The 16,484-nt window shown below is 44.6% G+C and overlaps 2 protein-coding genes across 2 annotated transcripts in view; both read right to left on the minus strand.

Moving 5' to 3' along the window:
- PPARGC1A (PPARG coactivator 1 alpha) overlaps positions 1-1,813 on the minus strand; it is a 369,787-nt gene extending 367,974 nt beyond the window's left edge. The window contains exon 1 of the mRNA XM_032685184.1: positions 1,523-1,813. Within this exon, the coding sequence (XP_032541075.1) occupies positions 1,523-1,609 (87 nt within the window). The 5' untranslated portion in view covers positions 1,610-1,813. The remainder of the gene's footprint in view (positions 1-1,522) is intronic.
- An 8,372-nt stretch (positions 1,814-10,185) lies between these two features.
- Positions 10,186-16,484, minus strand: part of DHX15 (DEAH-box helicase 15) — a 47,803-nt gene continuing 41,504 nt past the window's right edge. Inside the window, exon 14 of the mRNA XM_032685053.1 lies at positions 10,186-15,933. Within this exon, the coding sequence (XP_032540944.1) occupies positions 15,816-15,933 (118 nt within the window). The 3' untranslated portion in view covers positions 10,186-15,815. The remainder of the gene's footprint in view (positions 15,934-16,484) is intronic.

Genomic DNA, 16,484 nt, shown 5'->3' on the forward strand with positions numbered 1-16,484 from the left:
GGTTCGGCGCTGGCTCTGCGTTTGAGAAGTGCCTGGTCCCCACACGAGCCCCCCAGTCCTCGGCGCACGCCAGCCTGACTTGTTCCCCGCAGGGAAGGCTCTCCCCGGCCGGGGCGGCACACCCGGCAGATGTGCCAGGCACGGGGCGGGCGCCTGCCGAGATGGGCCCGGCGGGAGTCCGCTCGCACCCGGGACACAGATATTGGTATTTATTTATTTATTCGGCTGCTTCGGACGAGCCGGTTGCCAGGGCTCTGGAGCCCCACCGACCCGGCCGCTGCCGAAAGGCGGCCCCGCTCCTCGCCGCTCGGCGTTCGCAACTCCTGGAGCGGGGAGGTACGTGCGGCTTCCCGATGCCTTGCCGTGAGGTGCAACCTCAGACTGGCAACTACTAGTTTGGGGGGGTTCAGTCCCCTGGACGGCCGAGCCGTGGGCTGCACATTTTCCCCTGAGCTCAGCGGGCTCTGCCCCCGCAGGGAGAGAGCGGGGAGGTGACCCCCTCCCTCGCCCCCCGGCTCTCCCGCCCCCCCGCGGGCACTGCCGCCCACACAGCCCGGGGCGCCTCTCGCCCGCTCCGCTGCCCGCTTCCATCCGCTGCCTAACTTTTCCTGTCACGCCAGCGCCAGAAACCCCCTTCCCCACGCACGCACGCACACACAAACACCGGTGTAGTTTATAAATGACAGTTGCCTGTAGACTTTCACCAGACAAGCAGCGGGGGCAGCAGACTACAACAGTTATTTAATTAAAGGCGCTTCGGAGGCTCCCAGAATAGCTCTCTACCTGTGAGGCGCGAATTCTGGTTTCCCCCCTGCTCTCCCCCACCGCCTCGCCAGCCGCCCCCCGCGGCCCGAGCCCCGGTGCGGGCGGCAGGGACGGACCCGGCCGGCGTTACCCGGCTGCGAGCTCCGCATTGCACAGTCATCAAAGTTAAGTGCGGGAAGGGGGGGGTCGGGAGTGAATCAGGAGGAGAGACGGGTGAGCCGAACTATTTCCACCTAGGCAGGAACCGAAATTTTTACGGGGCGGAATGCGTATGCAGCCATTTCCGAGGGAGGGGGACACGGATACGGTGGGGTCCCTCTCGCACGCAGCCTGTCACTCGCACCCTGCTCCCTCCGCCCGGCAAACTCGCCCGGCTGCCTCGGTGCTGTCCCTCAGCGCAGCCGAGGGCAGGCTCGGGGCACTCCGCTCGAGTTGCCCGACTGAGCCCCGAGTTGCTCCCGGACATCACGCACCACTCCGTGGGCTACAGCTCCCGCTCCTCAGCTCTCCTCAAGCTCCTCTTCCTCACGGGAGGGGCGGGGGCGGAGGGAAGGGGCCCGAAAGGCTCAAGGGAAAAGGCTCTTTTCTGTCATTTCTTTTCTCGGCTAATTCAAACCCTCCCGTCCCCACAACACAAATACACGCTGAACAGAAACACTTCCAGACCCTTCCTGCACACACTGGCACCACCTTCGTCTCCCCCGAGCACCCGGGCGGGCGCAGCCGCGGCGAGCGCGCAGCACCGGCCACCTCTTACCTGGTTGTAGGAGGTCTCCCAAGAGGAGGTGTAGTTGTAAAAGAAGGAGGAGAAGCAAGCGTCTTCCGACAGCCCGCAGCCAGCCATCCTCTGGGCGCAAAATCTCTTCGGGAAGGCGCGAGCAGCCCTCGCAAACTCTTGCCTCTTGCGGGGTCGCTGCCGCCGCCGCCGCCGCTGCTGGAGCTGCCCCCGCGGAGTGGTGCCGACAGCTTCGCGCTGGCGGCGGCCGGCGCGGTGCGTGCGGGGCAGCGGGGCTGGAAGGACGGAAGAATGGATGGAGGCGCGGGTACCGCGTGTCTGTGCGTGTGCGAGCGCGGCCGTTCGCGGCGGCACCGAGGGGCCGGGGCCGGTCACGTGCGCGCGCTCACTCCGCCGCCGCCGCCGCCGGGGACGGGCCGCGCTACAGACCCCGGCACTGGATCACCAGCGCCGGGCGCCCTCGCCATCCCCGCCCGCCCGCCCGTCCCCGCTCGGCAGCGCAGCCCCTGCGCACGGGAACGAGGGGGCGCCTGCGGGACCTGCGGCCGCACCGCGGCGGGGAAGGAGCAGGCAAGTGGCGACGCGCGTCCTCCCCCGCCGCGCCGGGGCAGCGCCGCCGCGGGCGGGCCCGCCCTCCCGGCCGCGGCCCGGCCTCCCCGCCCCGCCCCGCGCCCGGCCCCGCCGCGCAGCACCGCGTTGCGCCGCCGAAGTTGTCACTGGGTTCGCAGCGGGCAGGGCATGGGCTCGGCCCCGCCGCCGTAGCCCGGCCGCGGGCGCCCGAGGGGAAGGGGGCGGGAAAACCGGTGGGAAACTTGTCTTCAGAGCCCCTCAGCGAGCGCCCGTCCTGCCAGGTGCAGTCTACCCTGCTTGCTCCTCTCGGGGGGTGTTTGCCTCAGCACCCCGTCTGCGAGGAGAGGGAGAAAACCGGAAATTTTTGGGGTTTTTTAAGCGTGTCGATGATCGTAGGAGCGGCCCTGGTACCGCACCGGGGCCCAGGGGACCCTCCCGGGGCCCCTGCCGTGAGGGAAGGGAACACTTGACTGCCCGTGAGCCGTCGTCACACTGCTCGTCGGACACGGCGAGGTCATGCTGAATATAGTGATTTTAAAGTATTTGCCAGGAAATTAGCGGAAATAGATTGGATTACGTTGACCCTGTTCCTTGAGTATTCCTTATTCTGCTTGCAGACCCAGCAGCTTGAGCTTGTCTCTGACAAGGGGGACATTGTCCTCATCAGCTAACATTGATATCACAAAACTCAGGTAATCATAAATGTAAAGCAAATAATGGAGGTTTTTATTGGTTTTTTCAGAATAACTGTTCTGTTTCATAAAGGAATATGTTTTTCATATTTAAAAAATTCTGTGTTTGTTTCCAAAGCATAGCTGAGCGGGGAGGTAGTTTGTTGAGCAGCACCCAGTTGTCATAACAGCCTACAGCCATTGATGGAAAAGACTAGACACAGTTCTGTGGCACAAATGATCAAAGGCCCAGTGAAGCTCCTCACTCCCCCTTACCTGATACTTCAAGGAAGAAAACACCATTTAGTAATAGCCATGGAATCCTCTGGCCATTCCATTTGTTGAGGAAACAACTGTGGCATGAGCTTGGAATACCATGAAACACATGTGAGTGTAGTAGAAACTCGGCATTTTGATGTTGAGTTGACATTGTCCAAAAGGCAGCTAGCCAAGAATTTATCATCCAAAGGAATCTCTGTCCCATATGAGATCACACAGCCTTTCATTCTGTCCTAAACCAGGTAAAAATACAACTGGAAGAATCCCGGCAACAGAATATGGAAACGACATAAAAAACAAGGTGTTCACTGTGTCCACAATAATTTGTTTCTCAAATTGCTTCAGTATTTTCTTTCAGAGACTGTTTAGGCTGCTCATCAGTCCCTCCCTAAACTTCCATGGTTTTTTATTTCAGCTTTTCAGACAGCAACAATTAAGGCATAAAATTTCTTGCCACTTCGCCATCGTTCTTGAATTTCCTTTTGTCTGAGGGGTCACTGTTCAAAGCATCTTACTTCTAAAATTTTAAGCAACTTGACGTTGTATGTTTCATCTTCATATTAAGTCTTAGTGCATTCCATTCGGACTGTAGCATAGCCTGACCTCTGAACTGTTTATTCTGTTGACGTAAATTTTGCACTTTCCCTCCCACCCCCCAGTATCTGATGAGTCTATTCACTTCAGTAGGTTTTACCCTACTTCCCTCTCCTCTGGTGACAGATATACTATCCGTGTCTCCCATGCCATGTTGTTTAGAAGTCTTACAACAGATTCGGGGTTGTTAACTGTTTGAGTTTTTTTCTTTTTCCTTCAAACATTGTTCCTCACCCTGCTGTTAACCATTTGGTCTAGCTCAAAATCTCTTCATTTGAATTTCAGAAAGTTCCCCTGGGGGGCCATCACTGGTGGGAGGTTAAGCTTAATTGCACAGTGATCAGTTACTAATGGAGATCCAGCTGTAGTCTTCGCTGATAGCTGTGAACTACTCCGAACCTATTCAAGGCCTCTGCAGAGCACACTTCTGCTGGCAGCAAAACAAGATCTGAAAACTTATTTATAGCATTATATGTTGCTCCTCCGGACCATTTGTAGATGTTTTCAGTCAACCAGCCATTACAGGAATAGCTAATAATCTATTTGTCCATCGCATGAGTTAGCACACTAACATCATTGTTACTGGGACGGTGGTGGTGAAGCAAAAAAACTTTGTATGCTGCTTCTATTACTAGAAGTGTGTAACCAAACATAATAAAATCCACAAATAGCTCTTGTCTAATATCCCATCCCAGTGTGCTAATAGCTCCATAGAAAAGATGCTAAGAGTGTATTCAGTTCTGTGGGCAGGAAGGAGTAAAGTGGAAATAAATAAACTCTTGAAAAGGACTTGGAAAAAATGGATTGGTGAGGGGTGGAGGAAACAGCAGAAGCCACGAAATGTTTGAATAACAAAAGTAATCTCAGGATAACCATTAATACTCCATCTGTGCTGAAAAAAAAAGAGGCCTGGTGCAGATGGAACAGATGAAAATTACTCAAATTTCTTCAGAGACGCATAATACTGTGCAGTTAGGATGTGCCAGAGTACTAGATAAAGGCTGGCAAAGCAGCTAGAAAGGCATCTTATTAAATACAGTTTAGAATTTAATTTGGTTTGCTCTTTGCTTACATGTTTTCAGCTTAAAGATTTTCAAAGTCTATTAAATAAACTACAAACTGTTTTGTGGTGGGAGGAGGGCATTTTTTTACCTTCAAACCTATCTGGATTGGGAATAAAGTGAATGAGGATGGAGCTTTTAAACGGGGCTGGTTTGTCTTCTCAGAGACAGCATATCTTCATTCCCATGAGGCTGTTGCACTGTGTTGGTTTTGGCTGGGATACAGTTAATTTTCTTCGCATTAGCTGGTATGGGGCTGTGTTTTGGATTTGTGTTGAAGACTGTTGATAACACAGGGATGTTTTCATTACTGCTGAGCAGTGCTGACACAGCGATAAGGTTTCTTCTGCCCCTCACCCCACCCCACCAGCAAATAGGCTGGGGGTGCACAATGAGTTGGGAGGGGACACAGCCAGGAGAGCTGACCCCAGCTGACCTAAGGATATTCCATACCCTGTGGCATCATGCTCAGCATATACAGCTGGGGGAAGAAGCAAGAAGGGGAGACATTCAGAGTGATGGCATTTGTCTTCCCAAGTCACTCTTACATGTGATGGAGCCCTGCTTTCTTGGGAATGGATGAATACCTGCCTGCCCATGGGAAGTGGTGAATGAATTCCTTGTTTTGCTTTGGCTGCGTGCACAGCCTTTGCTTTACCTGTTAAACTGTCTTTATCTCCACAACCGAGCTTACTCACTTTTACGATGCTCTTCCCCCATCACACTGGAGGTGGGGAGGGAGCGAGTGGCTGCGTGGACCTTATTGCTGGCTGGGGATAAACCACGAGAAGCACAGAGAGGAGACTGAGGCCAAGGACTGCTGTTTGAGCCAATAATAGATCTGATTTCACCAAGTGCCAGGTTTTTGCAGAGACTGCTCAAAGAGTAAACCAGTACCCCACTGCTAAAGGCAAAAGCCAGAGCAGCTTTCTTTTCTTTATGCAGTGATCTCTCCTCACAGGGCAAAAGTCTATAATATCAGATATTCCAAAATGTTAGAAGCTGTCCCTGTATCTTATTTGCAGGTAAAAAAAAAAAAAAAAAAGAAGACTGTTTCTACTTAGCCTATTCATAAGTGCATAAAAAGTCAATTAAGACAGTTCATAAAAATTGAAGAGGAAAGGCTTTAAAAGTTCACTGATAGGTTTTCTATTAGGCTAATACTTTAAAGCTTCCTTAGCACCTTCCATCATCAAATTCTTTCATTTACCTTTATGAACACCTCCGGAGCTATGTATTACATCTTCTTAATATTAGAGGAGATCAATAGTTTAAGTACCAGACCCTTGAAAAAGTCAAGCAACATTGTTAGACAATGTTTATAAAAGCAATTGGTCCCAGAGGAGCAAAAGCCTACTTAAAGCAGGAATAAGTGGAAATTTCAGAGTTTTTAGGTTTCTATTTAACTTTCAAGATAAGTCGTGTCTATAATACAAAAAAGTAAGATTAGACATAACTGAGAATCAAACTACAAGTGGATGAGAACACAGGAACCATGGTCACCTTTAAAACATCTTTGCAGTGTTCTGAGGAGTTTTTTTCACTGGCTTCTCACTGTATAAAATACAGATGGTTTTTTTCACCTTCACATGGCTACACAGCTTGTAGCATGTGTTCCAAGCTACCTGAGAGACAAGGAGCTCCCAGAACAGCTTCCACATGTTAGATTCATCAGCCTCAACCACAGGAGCTACAGGTACAGATTTTCCAATATTAGCATGACAGATCAAGATTAATCAAAATTCAGCTTTTCTAAAGTATTCTAGAATACCACTCCTAAACTTCAGTTACACAACACCATTTAAAAACCACAAGATTCTGCTGAAGAAAATTGCATTCAGAAAACTGGATGTTGGTGAGCAAAATACAGAAAATGGACACTTCCCATCCACCTAACTGTGGAATTTATCAGAGCCAGATTTTTTTGAAGTTCTGTTATGTCCAATATACTTCTCTTGATTGTACATATCACTGTAATATCTGAATACTTTCAAACAGTGCACTAAACTAGGTAACCAACATCTGCTCCTTCTTCCTCTCATCAAAAAGGCAACAGTGTTGTGTTGGAGTCTTTGCTGCGTATGGTGAGAGAAGAAATGCTCAAAGAAACAGTCCTTAAAGCAGAAGGTCTTGAGATTCTAGATGATTATTAGTTACCATTGAAATTTGTTTACCATCTTGTCATTACTGCACAGACAGGTTTTACCCTTATTTCAAAAAGTTCAGTTACACCCAAGAAATAACTCTCAATGGCTTTGGCACTCCTGGTCTCCATCCCAGAGCTGAGTCCAGGCTGTTAAGAGTCTTCAAGAAGAAAATCAAGACCTGGAATGTAACTAATTTTTTCTCAGTTTGCTAGATGGTGAGGATTGCATATGATGCTGTGCTTCACTCGAAAGTTAAAAAAATTGATAGGATAGCAGCTCCAAGAAAAAGAGGACAGTACAAAAGTATTTTTTGTCAGTGCTGCTATGTGAGACCATCAGAAATGAGTAACAAGGTTTTCTAAAGCCATCTACATGCAAAGACCAATTGAAAATATGCAATCGCCAAGAAAACGGTACATTTTTCAATATGTTTTGATCTTACCATCAGTCTATTATTTGTCTTGCCTGAGTTCAGATTCAGTTGCTTACTCTTCATCCATGAGCTAATTCCATCTCAGCAATCTAAGCATTGGGTCATCATGATAATTGAAGTTACGTGAAATAGGCAACTGAATGAAGTAAAGCTGATTATTCAAAAAGAAAGAAAAGAAAAAAAAAAGTGCCAGGAGTTTTAAAGCTAGATTACATGAATTTTTGCTCATCTCAAAAATGCAGGAAATTATTTTCCTTGAATTCTGCAAGATCAAGTGTGCCACTGATTAAAACTTTGTCTACTGAAGTGGAAGAGCAGAACACTGATGAGTTTGATTGTCCTGCAAGCAAGATATTTTCAATGAGACTGTTAACAAAATGAAGCCACTATGATAATTTAATTCCTAGTTCAGGCCTTCCAGCAGCTTTTCAACATGAGTAATCTCCATCAGTTCAATACCCCCAAAATTATAAATAACAACCAGTGAATACATGCCATTCAAATGTCAGCAGGCATGAACTTATGAGGTAGTGCATAACTTTTATAGCCTCACCACCAATTAACAATGTAAATAAATTACTAAAGACCTACCAGATTATAATTTCTCCAAAATAACATTCCTGTCATTATGTTTCTGCGATTATAGTTATGAAGTAACTAATCAGAGGTGGGGGGGAATCCCAGAATAACCCAAATTAGCAAGAATCAAGATGGTTGGCATGACTCTCTGCCTCTAGTGTAAAGTATCTTCACATCTGAGAATACCCCCCAGCTATTCTGCCTGCTTCTGGGTACATTTGGCTCGTTAGCAAAATACTGAGTGATACAACAGGAGTAGACTCAGCATTATTTTACCAATCATGGAAAAGATGTCATCTAAGAATGGATGCACTGAAAGGTGTGATGAGATCTCTTGTCATCGCTCAGATAATGAAAAAGACAGGAGGCTTCACCGTTCAGCACATTATTCAAAGCTGATTGGTAAAGCAGTAGCACCTTCTCATCACAAACTGTATTACAGACATTCAAACAATATTTGGCAACTCCTTTTGGCACTGTACGCTGTATCATCTGGGGAGAAACGTGGAGGAGGGAGGAAGACAGACTCCCAACCACACACTGTACAGCTTGGGGGAATTGCATTTAGCTGTCTTTTGCACAATCCCAAGAAAAGCCTTGATCAATACAGAATTCCATTTTTACACAAGAAATGCCACAAAGAGGCAGCAAAGCCCCAGAAATAATTGACAGATATTTCAAAGGGATTTGACAGAACATTAACTTTGGATTTCTTCAGTGACATCATCTTACTTGAGCCAATTAAAAAAAACCAAAAAAACACCTTGCTAGGAGAAAACCTAGGCAGGCATTAGAACCAGACATAGTTTTGCAGCTTGTAAGCACTTGTCCTTTCTTTGACATATTGGCCAAAATCAAGGGAAAGATAAATCATTTTGCGTAAAGCCAGTTAAAGTGAATGCAATGAAAAGGCAATTACAATGGCTCTGCAATTTTTACTTTTTTTTTAATGTTGAAGTTTTGTAAGTAGTAAGAAGATTTGCTGCTGACTTTGTTCCTAATTTAGGAAGTTCTGTTCTCAGTCTAGAAAATATAGCATTGACAGAGTTGTTTTTATGATCAAATTAGTTTGATCAAGAGACTGCTAAAAAAAGCAAATTAATTTCTGAAACCTCACTGTACCTAATGAGAGATCTAAACATTTGTCTCATATCAAGCCAGTAGACTACAAACGTTTGGATCTTTAAGCTTTACTTGCAAAAATAATATCCATTGCAGGCAATTATAGTGTGAAGAACAAATGTGATTATGAAGGAGATCACGAAGTAGGCCATTACCATTTCATATAATTGAATATTTTCCTATTAACTTTTCCTTCCACAATTCTCCTCCAGAGACAAACAGGTTTCTGTAGGCTGCAGAAAAATCGGAACTCTACCACCACTTTACTGTTCAGCTTCGTATTTGACAGTGCTTGAGAATGAACAGACATTTGAATAGTGTTTGGATTTACACAGCAAATCCAACAAGGAGCTTTAGAGCAAAAACTCTAACACTGGCTTGCTTATACGGAGAAACTGTTAATTGTCCACAAATTTACTGGAAATTAAATGTCTGTTTTCAACAAACAGGGTAGATATTATGGTGAACATCAAGACTGGAATTTTAAATTCTTGCCAGTTCTTATATTTGATTTCTGCTCTTAATAAAATTGTTTGTTTAAAGTGTGAAGAAGTAGCAGTAATTTGAGTTTTACTTCCATTATATTGTGTAACACATTGGAACAAAGCTGTCAGTGCCCCCTTGGACAGAGAGATGCTCAGAGGAACATGTGACTCACACTGCGTCGAAGCTGCTGCTGCTGCTCTACAAATTTTTAAGCCTTTCTGAACAAATTGTAAGCCTTTCAGGAAGGTTCACAGGGCATTCATTTCTTTAAAAGAACAATACTATCCCTGTCACAGTACAGGCTTATCAGTTACTTGTTATTCAACATGCAAAATGAAAAAACCTCAAAGATAGCATTCTAAGGTTTGAAAGGTCAAATTTAGTTTGCAAGTCTTTAAAATCGTACATGAATTTTGATAACAAACACCTGCATTTTCATAAAGCTGAAAAGGTTGATATTTTTGAGGTTAAAACTGGTTACTAATACAAGCAGAAGTGGTTTGACTACACAGCTGAATATTTAAATGGACAAAGTATTCAGGAAATAGGTCCACCAGCAGTTTTCCACTCTATGGAGCCTGGTAAGTACTCGATGCTCTTAAGTGTTTATTGTTTGTGCTGCTAGAAACAGTGAGGCTGGGAACATTAATGTGATATGCTCACAAAATAAACACTGAATTCAAATGGAAGGCAAGAGGCCTACTTTAGCTGAAAGAATAAGACCAACCCAAAATAATATATGTTTAAAGCCACAGGAAATATTTATTATCAACATTAATTTGTGCTATGTTTTATTTTTCTGTACAACAAAACTACTGCATAGCTTTCACAGCTGGAAGAACCACTCAGAGCTGAGATGTACACAAATGAAAATTATTTTATCATCTGTCCAACATACATTCAGTGTTCCTGAGAAACTACCATACTTGAGTTGAAACTGCAAAATCATAACACCTACAATCAGCAGAATTAGTCTTGTTACCACTGCTACAGGAATGTTATTTTACTGCTGTTACCATATTTAGTTTAATCCCTTGATACTGGAAGCTTGGATCTCCTTGATGCCAACCACTTATCTCAAACACATCAGTGCAAATTAGAGGCAGCCCAAGCTTGTCATTTGCAAAAGGAAAAGCAAAGAGAGGGGCAAACACTCTCATAACGGTTTCATTCTGTTTTTAAAGCTGCTCATTTCAAGATCAAAAATATCTCACATTTGTATTACTGGGGAATAACACCCAGTTGTAGGAACAGTTCTAGGAAGCATACGTATCCCAAACCAAAGCTACCAGGGTCAGAAGTACTAGTAGAAAAAGGAACTAGGTTGACCAAGTAGATCATTTTTCCCTCTGCTTCACATAAATCTAATGTCACATACATAGTCATGAAGTTAAATAATTTTAAAAGGTCAAGAGAGTACCAGAGTAAGATTATACTTCTAATAGTAAAATATGTTTATGTTTATTATTAAAACCTTCAGCTGTTCTAAAACCAAGATAAATGTCTACTCCTTACAAATTACAGTAAGTGAATAAATCTGTGTACTTTAGAATATAACTCTCTGCTTTCTACTGTCATAGTGTGGTATGGCTTTTTATTGCTATATATTACCAGAAAATGAACTAGAGCAATCTGATTACAAATTAATAATTGTAGCTTGACTGGATGGAAGAAAAACTCTTTGACTTTTGCTAAGGTATCTTTTCAAATTACATAGTGAAAGCTAATTTCAGCATTTTTGCTTTAATATGGCAAATAACGAGCAGTTCCCAGTATGCACTGTGTAGCAGTGCAGGTTGAAAATTACACATCACAAACCAATGCTGTGTCACAGGCCCTGATGTGAAAAGGCAGGTGGGGATCAGAAATGGTGGCATTGCTCTGTCATGAAAAACTGATGCAAGCGATACAGAACGTACCAACCCACAGTGGCCCGTGCCAACTGCTCTCCAACTGCAGTGAATGGGCACAGCACAACAAATGGGGACCCTCCTGTAAACCCTAAAGGAACTTCAGCGCCTGTCTTTTGCACTGCACTACATAGAGATCTCCCAAAAGCAAGAGTGCAGGGGGGGGTTATGACATCAGGACATGGCGAAGCATGGAGTCACCACTTTTTCTTTTCTCTGACAAAAATTCTGATTGCTGTTAAATCCCTACAAATCTAAACACGGTATAACCTGTCACTTCTTTATGTCTCCATAATGCTGATACATACCTAAACCACATGTACTCAGCCATTAGTAACTACCTCTGTATCTAACAAACCTAAATACACTTGTTACATCACACCAATTATTAGCCCTTTTACTGCTTTGAGGTATTACACAGCAGCGCAATTACGATGGAAGACTCTCCTCTTTTCAAAAAATATACCCCTTTCACTTAGTACTGTTTTCCTATCATCTAACCCATTCTGTATTTTCAAAAGTCCCACACTATAAATAGTTTATTATATACAAACCACATGTTTTCAAAAACCACCAGAATGTCTCCGATCACTGTAAGTAAACAACGACCTTTTAGACCAATCTAAAGCAGATAACCAGCTAATCCTAAGGAGCCATTACTCAGTACTCCAAAACAAAAATGCTTACACCCTGGCTAGCAGTCTGAATGCTCTGAAGTGGCATCAGTAGGGCAGGGAACACTGAACAGCAAATGGCTGCAGCTGGTGGGGGCAGCTCTGTACTTTATCCGGGATCCCTCGCTCCTCAGGCCAGCAGGAAGGGTCTTGTAGTCAGTCGTGGCATTTCACAGGACAAAAAACAGGGGAAGCTGAATTTCTATTTGACACCAACAAACTTCTGATTTCCAACTCTTCCCCCCTTTTACTGCATTGTGCAGTATAAGCAGCCAGAGCTCTGATGATGGGCAGGACTGCGGATATCTGTAACAGTTTTAGAGAGGCAGTGACCTTCACATGCACATAGATAAAGCAGCCTTATTCCTACACCTCTTTCTTGGTTTCCTTTTGTTCCTCTGGGCAACCTTTTTTGACAGTTTTCCCATCAGAAAAATGGGAATGAGGTTTTACCTTTCAACAATGAACTCAAGAAAACCCAGGGCTATTCTAAAACCCAAGCTTCTCTGCATGCATCTGCTCTACCCCGGAGACAGCAGCAGCAAAGAAGGTGGCTCCTGATACAAGCTTCCCTTTCAGACCCAGGAAACATTGCTTGAAGAAGCCCTGCTATCCCTGTCACTACTCCTTCAGAGAGGGTCAGAAACTCCTTAGATACCTGGCTCCCCTCCCACTGCTATATGGCTCTAAAATTACATCAAAAGTGAGATTTGCAGTAAGTCTAAGGTGTCCACAGTGATTTAAGTGAGTTTGTGTTGTTTCTCCCCGAACCCTTGAACACCCTCAGTTACTTGAGATCAGTACTGGGCACAGAACAGACTCTACATGCCTGCACAAAGCCGCTCCCACCCCCGGGCCTTAGCGAAGGAATGACTCTGTGTCACACACGCAGTCCCCAGGAGAAAATGCTTTGTCAGTTCTTCGGTAAGGGGAGCGTTTTTCAGAGATACACTAATGTCATGCAAGTACCAAACCCACTAGGTTCCCCAGAAGTCTAGGTTTCTGTATATTCCTGAAGCACTAGCCCCCAGATTCCATCGGGGTCCCAGCAGGTAAGCTGTTTCCCATTGCTCGCATTCCCACTGTCAGGAGGGGAGGGGGCACCGGGCCTGCTCTGTCCCCGGTGACAGCTGGGACACCGACAGCCTTCCAATTCAGCCCATGACACCGGTGCCCCCCTGGGCCTTCAGGTGGATTGCACAGGTGTCACTGGCTTAATTGGAAGGTGTCAGGGCTGCACAGCTGCCAGAGGACATGAGTTTGGCCAGTAGTATTTGCATTCCTGGTAGCAAAGACACAGCAAAGTGAAAGATCCCAGGTCAGCTGTCACAGCCCAAGCTGAGTTTGTGGGTATGACAATTTTAAAAAGGAAAAAAAGGGCCAAAGTCTCTCCTGTGTCAAGTTCCACTCACAGCCATAGCCATCTGCTCCCCCATCCCCAAGGACCCAGGCTATGGCAGCTTATGTCAGCTGGTTCTGGGGTCCCTGAGGGGTTTCATGCAGACAACTGGTTGTTTGTGGCCCTTGCTAGACCTAGGGAAAGCTGTGCAGAAGCTGGTTCTACACCGTTCAGCTGAAAGCTGCAGACAAATCCTAGAGAAATTCTCTTACCTGGGGAGCGGCCAGTTTTCAGCACTGCACAAAGCAGCCCCCTCACAGTGGGGGATAAGCAAGTCAGGCAAAACCAGGCTGAGTCATCCTAGAGCAGGAATTTGCAAAACCAACATTTGTATGTTTAGGAATACTAGTATGAAATCCAGTTGCTTAAGAAGTTCAAAATCCCTGTTTTAAATAAAAACTCTTCCACCTGCAGTCAGAAAACTCCATCCAGTTCAACACTTTATGCAGAGTCAACCTCCCTCCTTCCTACTGAAAATGATTTTGTAGGGCAGGAGAGTCCAGACCCATTCCACAATGCCTCAAGTTGGGGAGATCCTCCACTCCCTCACTCACTTATCAAACTTGAGACAGACTCCCCAAGTCCCACTGCATATTATAAACTCACTCAAATTTTAATCTTCAGACATTTCTTCCTTCGCAATTACTGTTTTAGTTGCTAACAAAAAGTTTTCAAAACTTCTCTATGCCCCATCATATAAAAGGTATTTTAGAAAAAAAAAAAAGTTGAAATTTAAGGAAGTCCTCAAATTATTCCATTCCAAGTAATTTTATAGTCCATTGCTAGTATTTAAATAGGATACACCAAACATCAGTACTTAAGATTCGTCTGAGGTTAAGTTACCAGCTCTCCAAACATAACCTATTTTTACTTCAGCCTTAGAGCATGACAGCACACAGCCTTCTTCCTAGGGGAACCAGTTTTAGCAAGAGCTGATCCAGCTTCTCTTTGCTATAAGGACCAAAGCTCAGTGTATTCCAGGGGTAGGGAAAAACTGAAATCTGATCAAATACATTAAAACACAGAATGACTTGGGTTGGCAGGGACCTTAAAGATCCAACCCTCCTGCCACGAGCAGGGACACCTTCCACTAGACCAGGTTGCTCAAAGCCCCATCCAACTGACCTTGAACACTGCAGGGACTGGGCATCCGCAACTTCATTGGAAAACCTGTTCCAGCGCCTCACCACCTTCACAGTGACAAATTTCTTCCATATGTCTAATCTTAACCTACCCTCTGCCCGAGTAAACCCATTGCCCCACGTCCTGTCACTACAGGCCCTGGTAAAAAGCCACAACTCATTCTTACAAAACCTCTGTAAGTATTAAAAGTCCACAATAAGGTCTCCTCCTTTTCTTCTCAAGGCTAAATAGGGCCAACTCTCTCAGCCTGTCCCCATAGAGCTCCTCAGGTGCTCCAGCCCTCTGATCAAATTTTACTACAAATTCCTCATGGGATTAGCCTTCCCAAGTTGAAAATGCTGTCTAATCATATTTCACCAAAAAGCCGTACAAAATTACAACGGTGCAGTGTGAGCTGACCTACAGTGTCGCTTATGCTATTGTTTGTGTCGATCCTCAATGGTCCCTGAACACTGCCCAGCAGGGCAATTCCTAACTCGCCACAGACACTCCACGTTACAGGACACATTACTACAGTTCTGTCCAAGAAATATTTAGGGCTATGTTTGAAGAAAGCATTCTCCTAACACATCTGCATGCATTTCATTTTTCCTAAATAATTTAAACAAGTTTGCAAGGGATCAACATTGTATGCATTACGCTGATGTCATCATCACTGTGCTGCTTAAACATCCGCACTTTTAATATTAAAATATTAAACTACTGCCATGTCAATCAAACAGCAGTTTACTGGGAGACTAAATGGCTTCTCATGTTTCAACCAAAACAATAGAAATACTGACATACTGTGGCACAAAATTAGTATAAATAGACTTTATTGAAGTCAGTACCTTTGTACTGAAGCTGAAGATTGTGTCTACAGAAGCACAAGTTGTAACATTTCACAACTTCTAAAAGGAATGTCAACAATTACAACGATCATGCATACCATGGTCGATAATCACATTTTTAGAAGCATTTTCAACCATTTCTAAAGAAATGCTTAGAACATTGTTATATATAGAACTACTTTCAATAAACTGCAAAACATTGATTAGCTTTTCCAGTATGAGCTACAGTGTCAACACAAAAGGGAGGCATAAATGTTTAATTTATGAAATCAGAATGGAATATTTACTGTAAAGAAAAATTAAAAAGCTTTCAAATAAAGGCCATTATTGAACCAAAGTGAAGAGCACAACTTGAACTTTGAATCCTTTCATCTCTTAAAGCTGTCCTCTGAATAACTTCAGTTCAAAGCATAAATTCAGTACTGTGAGTATTCCTTGGACTGAAGTTTGGCAATGATGCGATCCAACTGTCTCTTTGCTTCACACTGTGGAAAATTGCTCATGTCATAATATTGAGGGGCAATTTTCACCAGCCTGTCAAAAAAGGAAAAGTTTGTTACTGATACTCAAAACTTTAAGATGCATTTTAGAGAAATTCTACAATGGAGGGAAACAAAGGTTATCCATTATTTTCAGCTCATTCTGCGATTCTAAGATTAATTGAATTTTACACACATGCACACACACCTAAAATCTCAGTGCCATCCTGTGCAAGTGCTCAAGTCCAAAGCAAAAAGCACTCATGAGTCTCATGATATGCCCTGTGCAGCCATGTGCCCCTTACAGCCCCTCACTGCTGCTGCAGTACCTGCCACAGTGTCCCACACAGCCAGAGCTGCTGCCTAATGTCCAAGGCCACCAGCCACAGAAGTCCACCCAAACGTCAGTTTGTGTCTGAGTACAGTTCAGCCTTAGCTGCTTTAAGCTTAAAAATACAACTAAGGCCATAGGAACCTGCTTTATGCTATACAGTATTTGTTGAGAAAACATTTCTAAGGAACCACATTTTTCATTAAGATACTACAAGCTATATATGCTGCGTTTTCCAGCTTACGAATCTTTAAATTCTTCCTGCACAACAGTAA

This window comes from Chiroxiphia lanceolata, chromosome 4, assembly GCF_009829145.1.
Source record: "Chiroxiphia lanceolata isolate bChiLan1 chromosome 4, bChiLan1.pri, whole genome shotgun sequence".
In the NCBI taxonomy this organism is placed as follows: domain Eukaryota; kingdom Metazoa; phylum Chordata; class Aves; order Passeriformes; family Pipridae; genus Chiroxiphia; species Chiroxiphia lanceolata.